This window comes from Histoplasma capsulatum, genomic scaffold (genome assembly GCF_000149585.1).
Source record: "Histoplasma capsulatum NAm1 scaffold_1 genomic scaffold, whole genome shotgun sequence".
NCBI lineage: Eukaryota > Fungi > Ascomycota > Eurotiomycetes > Onygenales > Ajellomycetaceae > Histoplasma > Histoplasma mississippiense.
Genome location: NW_001813982.1, coordinates 564,969 through 585,904, shown reverse-complemented (window position 1 = coordinate 585,904; position 20,936 = coordinate 564,969). Strand labels below are relative to the sequence as shown.

The window sequence follows — 20,936 nt, the reverse complement described above, 5'->3', positions numbered from 1 at the left end:
TTCACTGGAGTTGCTTGGAAGAATCTGAGCCGGGGCAAACTGTATACATCGAGCTCCTAACCTTTGAAAATATGGTAAAATCGGAAAATAGTCCCATGCCAAGAATTCTATAAGAACGTCGGTAAATTTTGTAAGATATACCAATTGAAGTCTTGCTTCGATAGAGCTTCTCTGAGGTCATCCTCAGTTTTTTTTTTACTTTCCCCACTGGATATTCCGCCGCACATAGGCAAGTTGCTAGCTATTTAAGATCTGGCCTTGGAAGTTGCAACTGCGAGGCGATAGCTGGTCTTCTGGAGGACTCCGCGTGACGGTTCTCCTCTTTTCACCTCTGTCCAAGTAGAGTACTTTGTGGACTTTGCTTTTGTAATTTGGATGGCCGTCGGGTTTTGTTAGGTTTCTTGCGAAGGGTCTTTTGTGTTTCCATACAGCATGGGTATATTCCAGGTGCGTTAACGATTGTTCATGGCAGATCACATCACTTATGTGCATTGTAAAGGACAAAGAAAACGCGGAGAAATCCGACGTGGTAGCAACACATCCAGGTGAGTCACAAACCTCTGACACGGTAGACATGACTGACGAGCAGGTACTTTCTCAGCACTCGTTGTAGCGTGTGCGACTCTTTCGTGAGCGTCTCCATGTGTGGACTGACGTTCCTCTACACCTATTCTTCATCTCATCGTCCCACTTGATCTTCTTCATATCTCTGATGTAAAGAGTTGCGCGAAAACTCATTATGTCGATGAGCTTCTCGTGGATAGAGGATGGATGGTCTTGGAACAAGCGCTTCAGCTGGTCATATTCTGCCATGCCGGAGGCTGTGATGGATGGTCGACGACGGACCCACTTGCGCACGTAGGGTATCAGAGCAATGAAGGACAACGACCGCGAGGTAGGGGCAAGGTGCTTGGCGTTGATATTGGTCAGCCCAGCTGTTGTTCTAGCGCCAGCATCGAGAATAAGCAGTGGCGTGCAAGAGTTATGCAGTTCGAGATAGTCGAGTAGGACCGTCGAGATCTCATTGGCCATGGCCGGAATCGATGCCAGGAGGATAGTATATTGCCCTATGCCGCGAAGTGCAAATACTGCCGAATCAACGAGCATAAATTTCTCCTCCTCGATGATCGCCAGTGTCGGGTCTTTCTTGTTTTGCTTAGCAGCACTGTAGGCTCGGAAGGGGTGGGTTTCTCAGCAAATTCCGTTCGCCTGTTACCAGGCCTGCGGTACTAGCGTCCGTGTAACCGAGCCATGCCGGCGGATCAGTGGTCATGGACTAGGCAATGTGTGCCAGGATCAATTCGTCCTGGGGCTTGAAATCGATGCGCTCCCACTTCTCAAACTCCATCTTTTGCACCAACTTTTGCTTTTCCACTTCGTGCAGAAACGGGATAAAGTCGAGAATTTGGTTGTTCGCGACGTCTTTGAGCGCCGTTCCAGAATGTCCAGAGACTGCCTCGCATTCATTAACAAACAGGCGATTCAGCGTAAAGTAGCTTAGGGAATCGGTCAATCCAAGACGAACCGTTTGCTCGGTTCTGACACGCAGCACCTTTGTCATCTCTGATTGTGCCTTGTCCACTGCCTGTACGAGGAGGCTCGACATGTCAATGGTTTGGGTTATATCTTCCGGTAAATTACATCCCGTCGAAAGGTTGGGCGAACAGACCTCGCATTCGAATCCCTTCTCGCCAGCGGTCGAGGACTTCGCGACGACCAGTCATGGCCGGGAAATGGGTTTTCCGCCCTTGGCGAAAGCGAAACTGCTAAGGAACGCGGGTTCCCTGACTTGCCGCCTGAGGGCGTCGACATGATCGCGCAGTGCTGCGTAACGTTGCGAGTGTGGTGGCTTGGGAATTGTTAAGGTGTCGAGGCAGGCTCATGGTTCAGCAGTTGTATTACTTGTGACGAAACGGTGTGGAGATAGGAGCGTTCTTGATGTTGAATTTTAATGTCACGTAATGGAAATCACAGATGGATGAAATCTGTTTCTCATAGAGTGTGCTAGTGGAAAAGGTAGAGATAGACTTCCAGTGGTGAAAGATTGCGGACTTGAGAGGTAAGGATCAATTATTTCCCAATTGGCGCCGCTAGGGCTTCCTATTGCTGACTAGCGCACCGCACATACATATATTGCTGCATGTCAATACAACTCAGACGTCCAACACAATCTTCCTCACTAGAGGGCGATATAATAACTTGGACTACGGAGGCGTATTTCAAATGTTCGTTCGCGCCCTCGTAAATTACCTTGAATTTATATTTCAGATCGTGGAAAGCTAATAAGCTTCCTGCATTGGAACAATGTGTACAGATCTGTATATGAATAGATAGCTGCTTACCTACCAGCCTACCTGCTTGATATTCGATCAATTTCTCTGCAAATAGATATTGCTACCATAATGGAATGGAAAATGCTAGCTATATGTCTACCTAGCTACATATCTACCTACTTGATATCCAATTGTTCTTTATACAAATAGATATCATCATCTAGCTACCAACCTACCCACACAATGTCTGGCCAATTGCTAATAGAGCAGAGAATGTTAGCTACCTATGTATCTACCTGCCAACCTACCTGCGTAATATCCAATCAATCTCTATGAGAATAAACATCACCTATCTATCAATGATATCTGCGATGATATCTAACAATGATATGTATCGATGATGATATATAATATCTAAGAGTATAGCAACTATCATAGCTGCCTTTGATCTAGATGCACGACAAACTAGATGGTGTCAATGCAATTATAAACAGCAAGATTGATGAGATAGTTTTATGTTGATCGACCTGATCGTTGATGGAAGTTAAATTGGGTATGGGGATATAAAGAGGAAAAACGATGCCCTCTATGGCCGACAAAGATCACCACTCCTTCGGATTAATGAGCTATTCTTCTACCTTCCGAAGACTAGGTTTTACATCACTATCTGAGGATAGATGCCTCTTCTCAAATGATCGCCTAATTATATTCTTCTACATCGCTGATATCACTGCCCCGTCACCCCCTAAAGGTTTGGAGGAAAGAAAGCGATCAATTGATCGCTGATATCCAAGGATATGTACCAGATTCGACATATGGGAAACCTTCTGTGGTTCCTTAATATGAGAATTACTAGAGATAGAGCCTCAAGCAAGTTATGGCTCTGTCAGAATACAGGCACCCAGCTGGACTGGTCGGAATTTGTGAGGTGATTCTAAATACGATGGGAGCTGGTTTTCTAACCACGTTCAACTCAACTAGGTGCTCAAGGAAAAAAAGGAAGAAAAAAATCGGTGGATCCCCTAATATTAAATCATGAAGTTTTAGAATCATAGAATCACATGCGAAGCAAGTCGAGGGATTGTGCAGTAAATGGGGCAATCTTCAGAGAGTATAAAAAAGACGCAGAAAATGGAAGACATACACACATGTCTACTTTAGACTATATATGGACAACCTGTATAGATGCATATGTATCATCAAAGCAAAGCAATTGCCCTATAACGGGAATTCGATCTCCCACTGTCGAGGCTTTTTTTTTTTTTTTTCGTCTTCTGCTGGCAGGGTTACACCAGTACATACATGCGTCAATGCAAGGAACAAATGTAGAAAAATGGAACATTTCCAAATCTAATCGATCTACAGAGTTATATTGTTAATAGGTTGTTTCTTTCAGTCCATGCTATATTTGCTGATACATATATCTTGTTGTGTTCGGTAGTGTGTTTCAATATGTGCAGTACTGATATATTTCGATATAAGCCTGGAAGAATGAAATCTTTGTGTCTAATAAATTGTTGATGACACGCCTTTCCAGAACAGATCATGAGTAGTAGAGTGATGATTTGCTGTGCTAAGATTAGTTCGCCTTACACTGTTTTTAGAACAGCAGATGGCCGTTGTAGCCTGGAAAGGAAATAAACGTGGAAATGAATGAAATCAAGCCGTACAGGGACGACGACCCCCCCCCCCCCCCCCAAAAAAAAGGAGAAAAAAGATAGACATGAGAAATAACAACGAAAACTGGCCTTCATCTTCAAAAAGTGTTGTAACATGTTGAGATTAATAGTTTTTACTCTTCCCATCGAATCTTCTTCGGGGTCCGGAATACTCCCGTAAACAAATCTCCGAGTCAAAGCGACGCTTCAACTAGCACGACAGGAAAGCGAGGTGCCAGTATGGGGTAACATCGGAAGATCGTGGAAAGAACAAGTCGCAGGAGATCAGCCAAATTCAGTGCTAGCTGGCAGGGGTTAAAATTGGATGTGCAGCTTTTTTTTTCCTTCGAAAAGGCAGAAAAATGATGGTTCTTACGAGATCAACAGGATCTACGAGGTTGATTTGATTTTTATTTTTTTTTTTTTTGTTCAAGGGATGTTACTGAATTGCGAGGAAATTAGAAATTATATGCACAAGAATGATAAGGAAATGATTAGATAAAGCAAAGACGGCCAAAAATGGAGGGTACAACAGTGGCAAGAGAAGAATGAACTCGGGTATAATATGAAAGGAGGGGAAAAGCAAAAAAAATAAAAATAAAAATAAAAATAAAAAAATTGGGAACCTCATAATGGCAAGAAAAGCTCACGTTGTTGTTTCTCTCGTTCTCCCTAGCCCTCAGAGTTGCTGCAAACGTAGAATCGAGGACAAGACAAAAAGGCTGGCTACACATATAATTATCGGCAGGCTTCTTTCGAAAAGACTTCACAAGAGACGGGAAGAAGTCAAGAGAGAGAAAACGGGAAATTGATGCGATGGCATTCAGCTTGGCTCACGGGGAGATCTCAGATCAAGCAGAACGAAATAGACAAGACGCCGAAGTGGTTGGAAAATGCCATCAAGAGCAGCCAGAAAATTATTGCACGCTCCCCAAGAATTCAGGTTTCCAACTCTTTCATATACTAGATATATAGCGGGTAGAAAACAAAAGATCTGGTGGCTGTTTGAGAACCGAACCCCATGCCCCAAAAATGTTGCGTTCGTGTCGGTCATCATTAAGAATGAAGTGAAAGATATATAAATATATATAGCACATGAATTAAAAGGCTCGCTCTTAGCTGCTTAAGGAAAACGAGGAGAAAAGGAAAGAATTAGAAACGATGAACTTTCTGCCATTTGATTACCCCAAGTATGAAAATTAAGAACAAAAAGCCCAGAGCAGAGCCCCAGCTTCTCGACGCTAGCCGTAACAGTCGCTGAGAGAGCCTACTTAGGGTCCAACAGACCGAAGAGATAGCGAGAAAAGCTGGGGCAGATCGTGGGTATCATCATTGAAAGAAAATCTATGCAAGGAAGAGAGCAGCGACAGCAGCGAGACCGGCGACGGCGAAGTTGGTTCCAACGGAGCTGGCAGCACCCTCCTGGTAAGGGGGAGGGGTAGGGTTGCTAGAGAAGACGTTAATAATCAACGAATCGAATGAACGATATGGTGCTATGAACTTACGTTGGGTAGCCACCGGTTGGCTGGGGAAGACCCTCAGTGCCAGCTGAGTAGGTGGGAACAGTGCTCTTAGTTGGGTAGATGACAGTGGTGGAGGAGGTCACAGTTGGGATGCAGGTGGTGTAGGTAATGGTGGAGGTGGTTGGCTGAGCGCCGGTTGGGTAAACGCTCGACTCGCCACCACTGGGATAAGAGTCAGTTGGGTTAGCGCCAGTGGGATACTCATCACCAGTTTGCGAAGCGCTTGGGGTCTCAGTTGGGTAGCCAGTGTCAGTGGGTTCAGGCTCTCCAGTTGGGTAGCCAGTGTCAGTGGGTTCAGGCTCTCCAGTTGGGTAACCAGTGTCAGTGGGTTCAGGCTCTCCAGTTGGGTAGCCAGTGACAGTGGGTTCAGGCTCTCCAGTTGGGTAGCCAGTAGGCAGGGGCTCATCGGAGGAGACGGGATAATCCGAGGAAACGGGATACCCGGTAGGCTGAGGTTGATTACCTGGGCAGTTGTAAACACCTGGGGGGCAGCTGGTGATAGTCACGTCCTTGGTGGAGTAGACGGTGGTCGGCTCAGGATAAGGATCGACAGGGTAGCCATTTTGGTAGCTGGCGAGAGCAGAGCCAGCGAAGAGGGCAACGGAAGCAGCTGTGAAACGCATGTTGACAGTATGTGAGGTGTAATTAATTAATAATTGCACGAATAAATATCGTTAAAATTATTGGCGAGGAGTAACGAAAGTAGCGGTTGCTGGAAATTTAAAAGAGCGTGGGCGACCGAGGTCGAAAGAGTTGGATACTTCAAGGAAGATGGAAGAAGATTTGACTTGAGTATGACAGGAGAAGAAGAAGAGAGGAAAGAGAAAGAAGGACAGCAACGTGGGCGGCCGCCAACTTTTGTAGGACGTGGGAGATTAAGCTGGCAGATCATCGCTGCGCTCCAGCCCGGAAAGGGGGAGTGACTGAGCGGGACATCGCCTGGGCTTGTAACCTAGCCCCAGCTGTCCAGGCGGGCTTTAGCTTGTCTTGCCTCAGTCGCCTGTTCCCGTTGTCCATCGAAGAGGGAAGAACCAGCTGGTGTGGGATGGGCCTAATTTCGAGCAGACCATGTAGCCATGCAACCTTGCAGCGCTGCTTGGCCCCTCACTGGCTGCTCTGATTAAACCCCCTTGTGTGGCTTCATCTCGACGGTCATAGTGCAAGCATCTCGCCTGTTGAGTGGCTCCTTTTTTTGGGGGAAGACTGTCTCGTCGCTTTCCAGCGCCAATTCCAATGGGATTACCCTATCGTGATCCTTGCCCGCCCAGCCAGTCCGTTGTGGCGACAGTGGTGGGTGATCCACTCCACTTGCGGCCATCAAAGTGTGCGACTAGAGAGGGCTCAGAGAAAACAACTGGCTCTGGAAGTACTCCAGCAAAATGCTCCACAGCTCATTTCTTGACTAGCTCTCACAAAGTGCTGTTGCATTATCGGCTTCTACGGCTCCTGGTTGGATACAGGCAACTGGCCACAACGCCAAAGTGGAGCCTTGAGCACGAAGGATTATTTCCTTAATAATTGCACTTCTGCAGGTACCAGAACGGCTCGCTATTTATGCCGCCCATGTCCCTGACGAGGCGTCACCAGAAAAAAGCCTTCTGTAATCCGCCTCCCCACTGTCCCGAGGTTCTGAGGTTAACTCTGTTGCGGAACGCAGTTATCAGAGACTGCCTCCCCTTGAGGTAGAAGCGCTATCATATCTGATTCTGCCCAATTAGTGGTTCAGCAACGACGATTCCACGCATCTCGCATGAGGTGGAGGTTTGTTCCTGGGCGGGAACAGACCACGGAAGCAGTTTGTGGCTGAACGGTTGAAAACCGAATTTCTGTGGTCCATTCTGAGGCCAGTAAGCTTGCCCCCCATCTGTGGAGCCGTTCGTGGCCATCAATCTCCGTCCACCAATCTTTGCTTCTTTTTTGCAAACGGCGCTGGCTTGATCTCGGTCAGTAAAATTACAATGCGGTAACCAGCCAATTACACTGCCAGCGCATTACAGCGTACAGTGCAGCTGCGGCTTTTTCATCGTCAGGGATGCATCAACGAGCTGGGGTGTTTCTTCCAACAATTGTATTCTTATTCATGGGTTCTGTTACAACCACTGTTGAAGGAAAAGAGCTCACTCACTCTGCAATCGATCTGTGCTTCTGGAGTCTGGACTTAGTAATAAATCGCAAACCTCCACAAGAGAACCCTCCTTCGAGAAAGTAATAATAGGATTAATATCCAATCACAGCTTTGCATCTCCCCTGTGTTTATGGCGGACAATTGACCAGGGAGATGACATTAAAATATTCTTCCGTCGCGCGCCAGTGTGGACAGGTATTTTTGGTCTATTCCTCCTGTGCTCTATTAGATTGCTCTCTTTTCATCATTTCCCTGCGAGTTTCACTTGAACCTTTTTTGCTTCCTGAATTATCGTCATTAGTAATTGATATTCCAAGGTTCTCACTCACATTCGTTTCCGTTCATTCCTGCAATCCTCAAGGAAATAGCCTGTTGACGTGTACATTGTATGTAATAAACACTGTACCGTCCACCCATGCATGCACAGGCATGTCAGTGTCTGTCCATTATCTAAAAATTAAAAATAGGCGTATCTCGTAGAATTGCCGCCAAGTTCCGACGAACGGTCTGATTCATGCCTTGCTTCGAACACTGTACTGCGTATGATGATGTACTGCACATATCAAGGTCGAGGATGGCACAGCAAGATTTCTTGGTAACTGTGGTGGACCCTTGAGCAATCTCAATGATTATTACAAGCCATGAGATGTCCAAGCCCAGGTTTGGAGCTCTTGACGGCCCTGGAGAAGTTACAGCTCATCGCATGTACTGAACAAAAGCCAACAACCTCCATATTCCATTCTCTCATTATTGTGACCCCGTACATTCATCGACTGCGAAAGTATCATTGGGAAATTTTCCGGTGCTTGCATTATGATTCTCCGACTTTCCCCACTCCCAGGACACGTTTATTGTGAAACAAACCGGCGAAAATTTGTGCTGTCAAACGAAACGCTCGCTGATGGCCGCTGCGCTTGATTCGGCAATAATCCTCGCAGAAGCCGTCATTCTTTTGCCTCCCGGTGGGCTCGCCGATGGTGCTCAGGGGCACGCTAGTTGCCACCATTTTTGCCCATGGCAGATTGAACGGAGAGATGGCTGAGATTAGCCGCCTGATGTATATGCCACTTTCAAATTCCATCTATCTCCCTTGCGGACGTACAGTACTCTGTACATAGGTCCTCTGCACATAGGTATGCGCATTTCATCGCATTATTTCCAACGGTTTTTTTTTTTTTTTTCAAGTGTGGCAACGCCCTTTTCCCACCTTGCCCATTCCTTGTTCAACACAGAGACCATTCTTTCCCCCCGCCCTGCTCCACTCCCTCCCTCTGCGATTGCTATGAACGGTGAACTATGTTACGCGGATGGTCGATTGGAGTACTGATATCCCATGGTTTCATCGATTTGTGGGGCCTCGGTCAGGATATGACGGGGGAAAAGGATCCCTGACGTTCGAAGTTGAGATTGGCTCCACAAGCATTTCCACAAAGGTTTCCACAAAAGTTTCCACATGTTTCATTTATTTCTGACCTGAACTCGGTCGTTTGAATTATGATTTTTCTTTTTTCCCCCTAAACTTCTCAAGATTTCAAGAAGCGAGGCTGTCTTTTGCCTTCTTGTTTTGAATTGTCTATGTCAGATATGGTCGTCGTTATGTCTACCACCTCCGCGACTCGATTTCGCTTCTCGTTTTAGGTCGCCAGCCGCCGTATGGGGAGGACGGAAGTATTTTGACGCGAGAGTGCAAAAAATGAATATCAGAGCTTGTTTTGGTCTCTCTTGTCATCCCGATATCATTACATTTACCCGGCTCCCATTGATATGTCTTTGGACATTGGATGAAAGTGATTTTTTTTTTCTTTCATTGCCACAGCAATTGCTGGACCTGCTTGGTCCTGTTTCTACTTTTGTTTGAAATGCGAAACAACATCAATCGAGATGATCTCCTGCATTCAGCAGTTTGGGACGGACTCAGGATTGCAACGGCCCTATCGCTGAGTCTTTTTTCCTGTCGAACAGCTGTTTCATTGGTTGCAGCAATCTGGATGACTACAAAGAATAAGTGATAAAAAAATCTAGTTTCTTTTCTCTCTTTTCTTTTCTTTTCTTTTGCTTCTACATTCCTCTCGCTGCTGTTGCGGGATTTTTAGCGACCCAATTCCCGAAAAATGAAGAGGATGGAGACCACAAAAACAACAGTTCTACGATGCCATGAACCAATCCTTACCCCGGGCTAGGTTTTTTTTTATGCTGGATCGCTAGCGGATTGGGGACAGGCTTGACTAAACCCACCCTCACCTTGTTTTTCTCATTTTTTCTCCGCCGATTTTAGCTTCATAGGATAGTAGTATGTATGTGAGTTGAAACTCTTTGCCGAAACGGGGACCCCGCTCATCAACAGATTTTCGGCAAGCACTACTGCGCACAGTTTTCAACTGTACCTTTGAGACACATGCAATGCATCTGCTGCACCGGCGGCAGCGGCTCTGCTTGACTACCTGCCACATACAATCTCTCTCGCCGTGTATACCATGCTACACTGCGTGGCGGATGGCAATGTTCCTCCGGCTCGACTTACCCATATGATATCTATCCGCCAGCCCTAGCCATGTCTTGCTTGTTAAGTGAGACGCTGAACAGGCGGGATCAAACGATACAGATACCCAATATTTTCTTCCTTGTCTTTCCGGGTCAGATATTCGACTCCCGCAATTTTATCATCATGGGAACGGTTTTTTCATTGGGCACCTATTGAACAAGATTAGAAAAACCCGCTCTCCTCGTGGTTAATATCACCTTACAAATTCAAATCGTGTTCCACCTGGACGCCCGCAGACGACAGTGCTCACCACTTAAGTCAACCCCTTTATACTTATCAGCAGCACCCATCAGCAGAGCCTATCAACGAGCCATTCTTCTAAATGACTTGACGATGATTATAGCATATATTTACATCTATGAGGAAAACGTAATGACAATGTCATAGGGTTGCAAAATCTTGAAGAAGATAGAAAAGGAGTTAAATCTATCTATGTGTTATCAAGTTCTAACCAAGTTGATGTGTCATTGTAAGAAAATTTTGATTTTCCATTTCGTTAACCATGTTCAACTAGAACCGGGTTTTCTTTTTCCTTTTCTTTATATCTATCTATCTATCTATCTATCTATTTACAACCTCTCCCCAGCAGTCTCTGGAGATCCACATACGCGTTCAGCGTCATAGCCGGCATTCTCGTCATCAGATGTGATTTCCGAGATCAAGTATGAAGAAACAAAAAAAGCATTTAGTTCGGGGAGATGCGTAGAAAACGGCCCATGTCCTTTACATTGCTACAAGAGTATTCGTGGCAAATTCATAAAAACCGGTCGGGGGCTCCATTAAAATGATTTGTCCCATCTACAGCCGTTATTCTCAATTCGACTCCGACTGCGGACCCGATTACGAAGCGCTTGACATGCACTGCCGTACGGCGGCGCAATACCGCCCCTTTGATCTTGTTGTCAACAACTGTCAGAAGTTCTGCAGCCAGATCCTGCAGCGCCTCATTATTAACAGGACAATCACTCAGGGTGAATTCAATGTGCTGGCTGTGAAGGGGGATCCAGCCGCTCATTTAGAGGGCAGAAGAAGTCAAGGACATGATTTTGACACAGGCATTAGACTTGAACATATAAATATATGAAGCATGTTGAAGAAATTCTCACTGCAGCACTGTGCCAGTGCAACCCCCTGTGCGATATGCGGGAAACTAGAGATAAAGATTTTCTGTTAGCGATTTACTCTTATGAAATAGGAGTACACCTGGTTTAGCAGTCTAAGCTTGCATTGTCAAGGATTTGATGTTCGTTGATATAGAGACTGGATATTGCTGGTTATTACCTGGTGATTAGCTGCACGATGTGCTTAACTGCTCTCATGTGGATTGTATTCTAACAAAGCAAGCCATGTAGAGAATAAACATTGTGTTGATGTATTACTATCACGCATGCAAAGCCGACAGGATCTCATTAACAGAAGCTCGTTGGCTCAGCCATCAGGATCCTACCTGCCCTTGAGCGTGCGATATGAACAACAAAAACAGGGTACATCTGTGTGGCATTCATAGAGCGATCTCGCCCCTCTTTTTCACGAATCACATCAAGGGCTGGCTGGAGGACGTTTTGCATCAGTTGAATCACCTCAACACTCCGCGTCGGGCTCAAGCTTAGGGAAGAGTTCCACAGCTTGCGGGCTCGGGCCTCGGCCTCAATGTCATTGAGGAAGCTGGTGGTGGTCTCGCTATCTCTAACGTGAAGTGTGACCACACCGATCTGCTGGCGGGCCTACTCCGTGGCCCCACCATGGCAGAAGGTGGAAGATGGGGTTGTGAGGCTGAAGCGTTCGATGGCGCCGTCCTCGGGAACGAGATGGAGAACATGGATTGTGGCACCAAACTTGCTAACAACGAGGAGCGCGGAAGGAGCACTAGCTAAAGATCGCATAGAAAATGATATGGAACGAAGTGCTGCTCGTAGAGAGGTGTAGGCCGCTGGAACAAAAGAGCTCGATCACCGCCAGCGCCAATGCTGGTAGTAGAGGGGACGAACCAATCCCAAACCCCCCAACAGAAGGCACATTTACCAGCGGGTTGAAGTTTTTCACTCATTTTGGGATATATCCTGTTCTCTATCTCACATGATCTATGAGCTGAATCTCTAAATCCAGTGGAGGCATGAGGAGTGGTGGAGCATGATGACCATCCGCGGGGGTTTTTTGGCTGAGATGGATTTTTGCGGCCTTTGGCCCTGGGTGCCTGGGGTAGGTCTAAAAAAAGCGATGAATTTCTTTCTAACTATAAATTTTGCACATCGCAGTGGCGTGTAGCAGGACCCTGCAATATAAGAGAAATTTAATTCCCTCTATTATCATGGACTTCAAGCCGCTCTGCGTCATGTGTTGGCAAAGCTACCCATTCCCGAGGCTCAAGGACGAGTTGATTATATAGCTTTGCATGTATGTGCATTCGTTGACATTAGTGTTAAAGCCCTACTATGTAATGTTCATAGAATTACGGCGTAGTTTCACTCCTGTCGCTAATAGCCTAGACCCATATCATATTTTTGGTTTTCTCTCCTCCCTTTCAGGAACCGATACCTTTCTAGAAAATGGGACGGCCGCTCATGTCAACAACCATCGTATTCAAAGCGCTAGGAGAATAATGTCGACCGTATCCGTGATTTGGCTGCGAGATCAACCGTCTTTCCCGCTTATGAGGAGTTGTAAGCTCAAATCAAGGCGAAGCAGCGAAACACTGCCATGAAGGAAAGTAGCGGAGGCGGGTCTTACTAAGATCGCAACACCTGCTAGTTTCATCTCAAAATAAATGATGCTAGCATGGATTCTTTTGATTTATGCTTAGATTGGGCTAGGGCCCGAGAGCAACAGCGCCACGTTTTACGCCGCTGACTCCGCCCACTCCCACTTGATTTTCATTCATTATAAAGCCAAACGTCACCCTCTTTGAAAGAATCATTATCTGCAGTTCTTATAGAACGGGTCTGGCGGTTGCCTCCACCAGGTTGTGATATTGATTGACACTTATTACCTATATTGCTGCGCCGTCCCTATATCACTCAGCCCAAGGACTGTCGTTTACCTACAATCTGGGTAACCAGTATCAAAATCAAAGAGGCAGTCCACAATATTCAAGACACTATAAAAACATGGCTGGGGTTCCAAAGATAGAGTTATATTCACCGCAGGAATCTCTACCTCAATGCTACGCACCGGTGTCGCCATGCACAACCAGAGCACCAATTGATCGCCCCATCTCCATCTTGTCCCCTTACCTTGAGCAAACGATCAAGAAATCCAAGTCCGACAACGGAATGCGGAAGAATTTCTGGTCGAAGCTTAGGAGAAACAAAAGCGAAACTCTCCGTCCTTCTGACATCCTCACTGCCTGCTCCAAAGAGGATTCTCGACAGGCTAGGTCAGGCGGAAGACTCGTCTGGTCAAACGAGCGCCATATTTGGATGTTCCCGGACCACGACACCAGAAGCGTACAGCACTCTCTTCAAACACAGTGGTGGTTGAATGATCGTCGACCTAGATCTACCATCGGAACAACCAGTACCTCGAATGCGAGTGACGAACTCCTCTTCGCACAATTACCGGGCCATTACACCCTCAGCCCATACGACTCCGCCAACAACAACAATATTCTTCCAACCTATACACCTGGCAGAAACTTCGATGATGTCGCCACCCGAACGGGAACTGAAAGCCAGTGGACCCTCGTGGCGAAGAGAGTCAGTGGATCGAATTCGGTGCGCTAAGTGCCATCAAAAAGATATCACACTATTTTATGGTTTGGTTTTTTTTCCTCTCCCGAGTGAAAAGTTTCAAAATCCGTGTATATTTCTGGAGTTGGTTCAAGGATTCTTTTTGGATTTAGTTTTCTTCTCCCTTCGACGAGTCTCTTGCTACGATTTGCAGGTTATGACACTTGTTATTATATCGACTTCGACGGCTTTTACTACTTGGGATTTGACAGGTTGTCATTTCCAGCAGCAGATTTCGACTGTGCATTTATCATGTCCAAACTCATTCACCCTTTACATCCATGACAACTTTGGGAGATATTTTTTATTTTATTTATTGCCCCCTCTTCCCTCTTTGGATTTCCTTAAGGAGCGTATTGTTCTCAAAGGACTCCCACGAGGAAATCAATCCTTTGCATGCATTCCTAAAAATATTATCATTTCATCTAGCATCTTTCCAGTTTATCTGTCGTTTTGATCCGTTTTAGATACCCATGTTTATATTACTTTTGCTATAAATCTACTGGCCTTGGTGTATAGGCACTGACTGGTTGGGATGGGCGTTTTTGGACTTGGATATTGAGTTGACATATTTAAGACACATTTTATGTATATACTGTATTTGTTTATTTTCTTCTCATTGATAGAAAATTTGATGTCGTTTCATCTTACACTCTCTCTTCTCCCCTTCCCCTGAATTCGCCCCGACAAGTCGAAAAAGAGAGGGATACCAAGAAACCATCACTCGCAGGGCAGTATGGCGCAGCCAAGCGCACCATAATATAGCCACATGGATAGGCGCGGGGGAATCCCCTTTCCTCGTATTGCGGTTTAAGCAACATTGACTAAAACATGACTGTGATTTCGTGAGTGAAGGGAACACGAACCACAATCGAGCCCCGGATATTCATTGGTTAATACAAAAACCATGAATTGGGCAAAATCGACTTTGGGAAATCTTCCTGTCAACCTTGCAGAAGACAGATAGATCCAGAGTCCAACAACGTTCCCCCTCTCATCCGCTGTGCAGCGCTTTATCCCCGCAGATTTCTTATTCTCGTCAATTTTGACCGGAGGCTTAGCAGCAGCATCGACCATGAGATAAATGCCCAACTTTTCAATTGGTGCGCCAAGGCATATTTCACGACCCGAAAAAAAACATTCATGCGATCTCCCCTGAAGGCACAGAGTATGTCTCCGGGAGATGTTGAACTACGGAAAACCCGCTTTACGCTTTCTCCCATACCCATGCGGCGAAGTCGCTATGTTACTGATCTCGCTATGCGGTGTGGAATATCTGAGGTTGGTTGAAGCCGCAGCTCGTATACTATAGACTTTGGAAACAGCTTGGAGAAGAATTTGGATGGAATGCTGTTCTCCCATGATTCGTACTGAAATGCACATAGAGCAACGTGAAAAATAGAACTCGTTTTTTTACCTCGCCATCGTGGATAGGGATCTATTGGTTGGAATACTTTAGGGATAAGGGAGTGAGGATGCTACCGATTACAATCGATGCAGTGTCACACTGTTCACTTCTGTTCCCGTTTGTTTCCATCTACGGAGTAGAGGGCGTACGTTAAAGTCGGAGCCGCCATAGCAGTAAAACACTGGAAGATTTCTGATATCCTGATATTATTCAGGCTCACGAGCAGATAAGAGTTTTTTATTGAAATTCTTTAAAATGAAAATTTGCAAATGTTGACGACCCCAGTCGCTTTTGCAGAAGAGAGTTCCCTGACAGTCGGATAAATCTTATTGAATCGTCATGCATCTTGTACTCATGAGGGACTATTCCGCCTATCCGATCCAATTGAAGACTTCGACCCTGAGTCTTTTTTTTTTTTTTTTTTTTTTTTTTTTTTTTTTTTTTTTTGGCTGCGCAACTTGATCGCCCTTCATGATTGTCCCCCGCTTACCAGCGCTGAAACGAAATTGATCAGCGTGATTCGGCCCAGATGATCTTTTGTCCGCTGGGTGCTGATTATGGGCTATTCTCCCCCCCCCTTCGTGCACCAAGAAACAAATTTTTATAACAAAATCCCTGGGTTGAACTTGATATTGATCAACGCTTGCCCAGAGCTCTCTCGTACTCTCCCAACGCCGGGTGTCTCGATTCCTCCAGGTCTCCTGTGAGTTATTTCCCTTTTGCTAATACGAAAGAGGTGAATGCTGAGCCCTCAACGTTGACTGTGGTTTGGAGATCAAAGGGCTTGTACCGCGGACCATTCGAGGCTAGCCTATACTTTTCATGCCATTACATCCATTTAGATTTGCTCACTGTATATCCTTGACACTGGGTAGCTAAGAATTAGTTAAAAGGAATACTTTCATGGATATATTACTCGCATTAACATGGTTGGGTAGTTAAATATTTTTTAATCGTTACGCGAGGGGTCAGGACCATTCCTCGTACATACACCCAGCACACGACATTCTCAACGCCCAATAGCTTCTGCAAAGTGGAAGATTGGTCACTTCTCACAAGATCGATCACTAAATACGTCGAGCCTGGGATCTACAGAGGACGCTCTCAAAAGTAATATCTCACACCCATCATTTGAACTGAAATCCCAATACTAGTGTAAGGATCCTTTCTTGGAATTGTGGGAGCAAACCACAGGCATTGGCCTCCTCTAAAATCCCCAATTGAGAGATGGAGCGGCAATACTTAATGCCGGTATAAATTTAATTCTTAGTGTGAAACACTGCTTTTGACAGCGTCCTCCGCACAGCCTTAGCCGATATTGTTGTGGGAGGTGGGCCAGCTTTGCCTTGCTGACTCTCGATTCCGCAGCGCAGGGCATTGAGTCAAGCGGTTCCTGATCGGGAGCGTGATAAGCATCATGTTTCGCAGGATTTGCTCTCCGTTTCGATGCAATTGAGCTGAGGAGTGACCAATGAGTAACCGTCGTGGTGCTGGCGGTTTTACCTGCAACCTCAACCACAGCTTTCCCCATTTTTTAATTCATGGCTACTCCGTACATTCCGCTGGAATATTTCTATAAATTGACCCCTTTTTAGATACTTCATCCAAAAACAAAGCATAAAATCAAATTGAGCATAAGTTTGGCCTATGCTTCACTCTCAATGGCTCCACGTATTGTGAGAGTGGATACGCGACACGACGCAAGAGTGCATTTGATGGTACACACTAAATTTGAGCCACCGTCTAGTAACGACTGAGGAATGAAAGATAGGATGAAGGAGACGAAGTATTCGTGCTCGTGCTCGTGCTCGTGCTCGTACTCGCAGTTGACACGCTTGTCACTGCTTGGATTTTGTCGCTCCGGGCAAACGGTGACGGAGCTCACGGAGTTCACGAATATCGGGTTTCTGCTCTGCATTATCGGATGTATGAGGAGATTTGCTGGAACTCATTTTGCCGGGGGATTTCTCACGATAGAGGAGACTGCGAGAGTCTGATTTTTGACGCCAATTGATGTTTGTGGCAAATGTGCGTGCTCTGAAAAACCCCCACCGATGAGCATATTCTTGAAGCTAGTCCATCGGCTTAGGAGTGTTCAGAGGCTCTTGGCTTCTTTACTTCCTTTCCAGTATTCCCCTGAACATTCTCATTCTAACAACGGTGGTCCTGCTGTGGACAGACTGTTAGTCTCTCCACAAAAAGGCTGCAATAATCAGGCGCAACCAGTGGATCCAATTTTGTTGCATATGACCCTCCTATCCAGCCTCGACCAAGAAGAAATGGGAGTCAAGCATTCGTATATACATGCTTCAGGAGGGAGCGGATCTTCCAATATCTCCTATTGTTGGTGTTTGCTCTCGATATTTCATGGAACATTTTCGATTTCAGGATGCCGTGGTAGTATACATGGTCAACGTCTTTCAGATTATAGAAATAATTGTACAGACAGTATCAACAAGAGAACGAACTATTTGGACAACTCCTCTCCCACTACGAGTGAGCTATTGCTTCTCGTGTACCACAAGTTCCCCCGTGCGTGGCTACTTTCTTAATTGCCTGTGAGAATAAAAACAATCGAACAGGGCTGTTTCTTCTAGTGCGATTTCTATAACTTCTTTTCCTAGATACTACCAATCTAACTCGCCATGAAACCACGGGAAGAGCAAACTGAACATAAAGGCAACAAAACGCCTTTTGAATGAGTGGAGAATACTTGAATCATGGAAATTGCCTAAGATTCCCAAGCAATTCAAGTATTACGTCGTTCCCCAGACCACAAATAGGCGGAGCTGGTGCATGCCAGAATCTCCAAGAATTATACCAGAAGCTCACCCTGTTGCGGTCTCAGTATTTCCTGCGCTTTGATATCCTCATCCGGAGCAAAAAATGTTCAGTTGCAAAAGATCCCTAAGTTGGAGTTGGCTTGGACCTTCCCTCATGCTGTCGCACTTGAGCTTTTATATTTCTGGAGGTGCCATATATATATCTACAATACGCCGTCCTTTGTTTGGCCTTTTTTACTACTGTGGATGATTGTTCATAGTCTATTAGCAACAAGCAACATACCTAGTGTTTTGTTGCGAGGGCACAGAATTGGTATCAATGATGAGTGCCAGCAGCAACCCTGGTCTCCCCTCCTGCTTCATATCTTCATGCGTACCGAATTTTAAGAAGGATAGTCCACGGGTATCTCTCTATCAAAGCCAATACTCCATTTCGTGAAATTAATTCGCCATGGGGAATTCACCCCATTGCTGGTCGAACACTTCTATTGTATAAAGCCGTGTCTCGGTAAAAATTCGTATACACTGGCCTATTTTGTTGGGAGAAGTTGGCATCGGGAGGGTGCGCAATAACACAGCGTATGAGTGGCGATGACAGAGTTGCATGTGTTGACGGTTGTGTTGTAGGTGAAGATACGCCCTTGGCTTGCGAAACTTCTTTCTATATTTCTTTCATCCCCGATTCCCTTTTTACCACGGGAAGTCTTAAGTTTCTCGTTAGAACCCAGCTTCTTACAGCGCAGTCTTTCAAACCACAACTACAAGGTCAAACAGCGGCGCAACATATTGCTAACCGATTTCTCTTTCATTCTCTTCGCCTAGGCTGGGTGTCCAAACCTCGAAAATGGCAGATCCTCCAGGGTCTCCAGGGCCCCATACCAACTACTCTGCTTACCCCGAACTTCTCGACGATGTTAAACTAGAGGAGGACACTGAGGTTAACTACGATAATCCATTTCAGGTGGCAGACGTTTTGCTTGGTGAGCCACCTCTGGTAGTTAGCCCAACCGATCAAACAGCTCCGGCAAATGCCAATTTGCCGCTCAATTTACTCCAAGCAAACGCTCCAGCGGATAACCCCACCAATGGACTATTAAGACGAGTGGAAATTAAGCCGAAAGAACGTGTCCCAGTCCCATCCACCACACGTTACATTCTTCACGATTGCAGTATTGAAAACCTTGAAAATGGAAGGAAAGAAGGACTTCACTTTCTGGATCGGTTGAGATCTCTATTCCAGAAATACTCTCACCAACCATCGGAGAATAGATGGCTCAAACAGACCGAAGAACTTAGCAAGAAAGCCGTGCCACCTCGGGTCATTATCGGTGTTGTCGGAACCACAGGGGCAGGCAAATCTTCTCTAATTAACGCGCTTTTATTGTGGCGGACGTAAAGCTTGCGAAAACAGAATTTTCTGCCACCCCCTGAAAAATAGTAGCAAAACACCGCAGAAATAACCAAAATATCCACGTATCTCTAAAATCATTCAAATATCATCCAATTCATTCAAATACGCACCTTTATCATCAAATCTGCCAATATGCCCCCCCAGCTCAGTGAATTTACCATCAATGAGATCGTACGCCTTCTAAACGATGGTTATATGCCTGCTCAGATTGCGCGGACCATTGAGTGCTTCTGGCCACTGTATATCGAATCCAACGAAATATTCGCTGCTTTGAAACTGCTAGAAGTCCTCATTCAACATGGGGTGTAAAAGCCAAAAGATCACACCGGATATCTTGTCAGGTTTGAAGAACTTTTTTGAGGGCATATCCAACTGCATATCGCGATGAAGGCTGTCTGCTTTGTGAAGGATGAATTTGATGTTGATATCCACCCTCATTCTTACCTCCATATTCTCCTGATTATAATCCTATAGAGGAGTCATTTCACGCGTTGAAAGAATGGATTAGAAGATACAGATGTCAGTTAGAGAATCAGTTTGATGGGGATTTTGAAGCCTTCTTGCATCATGCAGTTGAGAATTTCATGGGAGAAGAAGATGCAAGAGGATATTTCAGATCTGCTCATATAGGATAGTATTGTAAAATTTAAAAAGATTCAGATTGCAATTCAATTATGATGATATATAATATCTAAGTTTCAAATTCAGAAGCAGAAGCAGTATGAGGTCTGCTGTCATCATTACAAACAGCAGATAAAGACAATTTAATCTCCTTCAACTGTGACTGCCAGATAGGACTCTTTAACCCATTTCTTATTATCGAGAATATACCCATTCCAATATTCAACTGAACCACCTGCTCATTTGTCATTGTCCGTATATGATCCAGTTCAAATCCTTCATTCTGAATAATGCTCTTTGCAGTTAAAAGAGCTTCTGCTCTTCGAGGTCTCTCTGTCATCAACCAGTTGAAGAACTCATCAATAAACAGATCCGCGTGTTCACCAAACTGAGGGATTGGACTACTTCGAATAGGAGGCAGGTTCGGATTCGATGGCAGGTTCGGATTCAATGGCAGGTTCGGATTCGATGGCAGGTTCGGATTCGATGGCAGGTTCGGATTCGATGGCAGGTTCGGATTCGATGGCAAGTTTGAATTTGATGGCAAGTTTGAATTCGATGACAAGTTTGAATTCAGTCCTCCCATGCCTCCCATTCCTTCCATCATATATTTCATCACCATCACATTGATTATCTCACTTGGAGACACAATATTAGATGAAGAAGGAGTTGAGGGAGATATTGGATACGATAGAAGCTGACAGTCATATCATTTGTTGTGACATTCCGTAACTTGATCTTTATAGGCTCCTTTATCCCATTGATAATCACCCGTTCATACAGCTGAATGAGATCTCAGGCTCAGGGGTAGGTGTTCGCAGAAATCGAGGATCTTCTGACTGTGTCTCCTCCTCCTCCTCCACCACC

The 20,936-nt window shown here is 45.4% G+C and overlaps 2 protein-coding genes across 2 annotated transcripts; both read right to left on the bottom strand.

Moving 5' to 3' along the window:
- Nucleotides 1–237: 237 nt before the first annotated feature.
- On the bottom strand, nucleotides 238–1,812 carry HCAG_00180 (predicted protein; the record flags this gene model as incomplete). The annotated part of the gene is made up of 4 exons (XM_001543084.1): nucleotides 238–361; nucleotides 656–1,165; nucleotides 1,362–1,585; nucleotides 1,642–1,812. 4 exons carry the CDS (start codon nucleotides 1,810–1,812, stop codon nucleotides 238–240), a joined length of 1,029 nt encoding a protein of 342 aa, XP_001543134.1.
- Nucleotides 1,813–5,275: 3,463 nt separating this feature from the next.
- Nucleotides 5,276–6,077, bottom strand: HCAG_00179 (predicted protein; the record flags this gene model as incomplete). The annotated part of the gene is made up of 2 exons (XM_001543083.1): nucleotides 5,276–5,378; nucleotides 5,437–6,077. 2 exons carry the CDS (start codon nucleotides 6,075–6,077, stop codon nucleotides 5,276–5,278), a joined length of 744 nt encoding a protein of 247 aa, XP_001543133.1.
- Nucleotides 6,078–20,936: the final 14,859 nt, after the last annotated feature.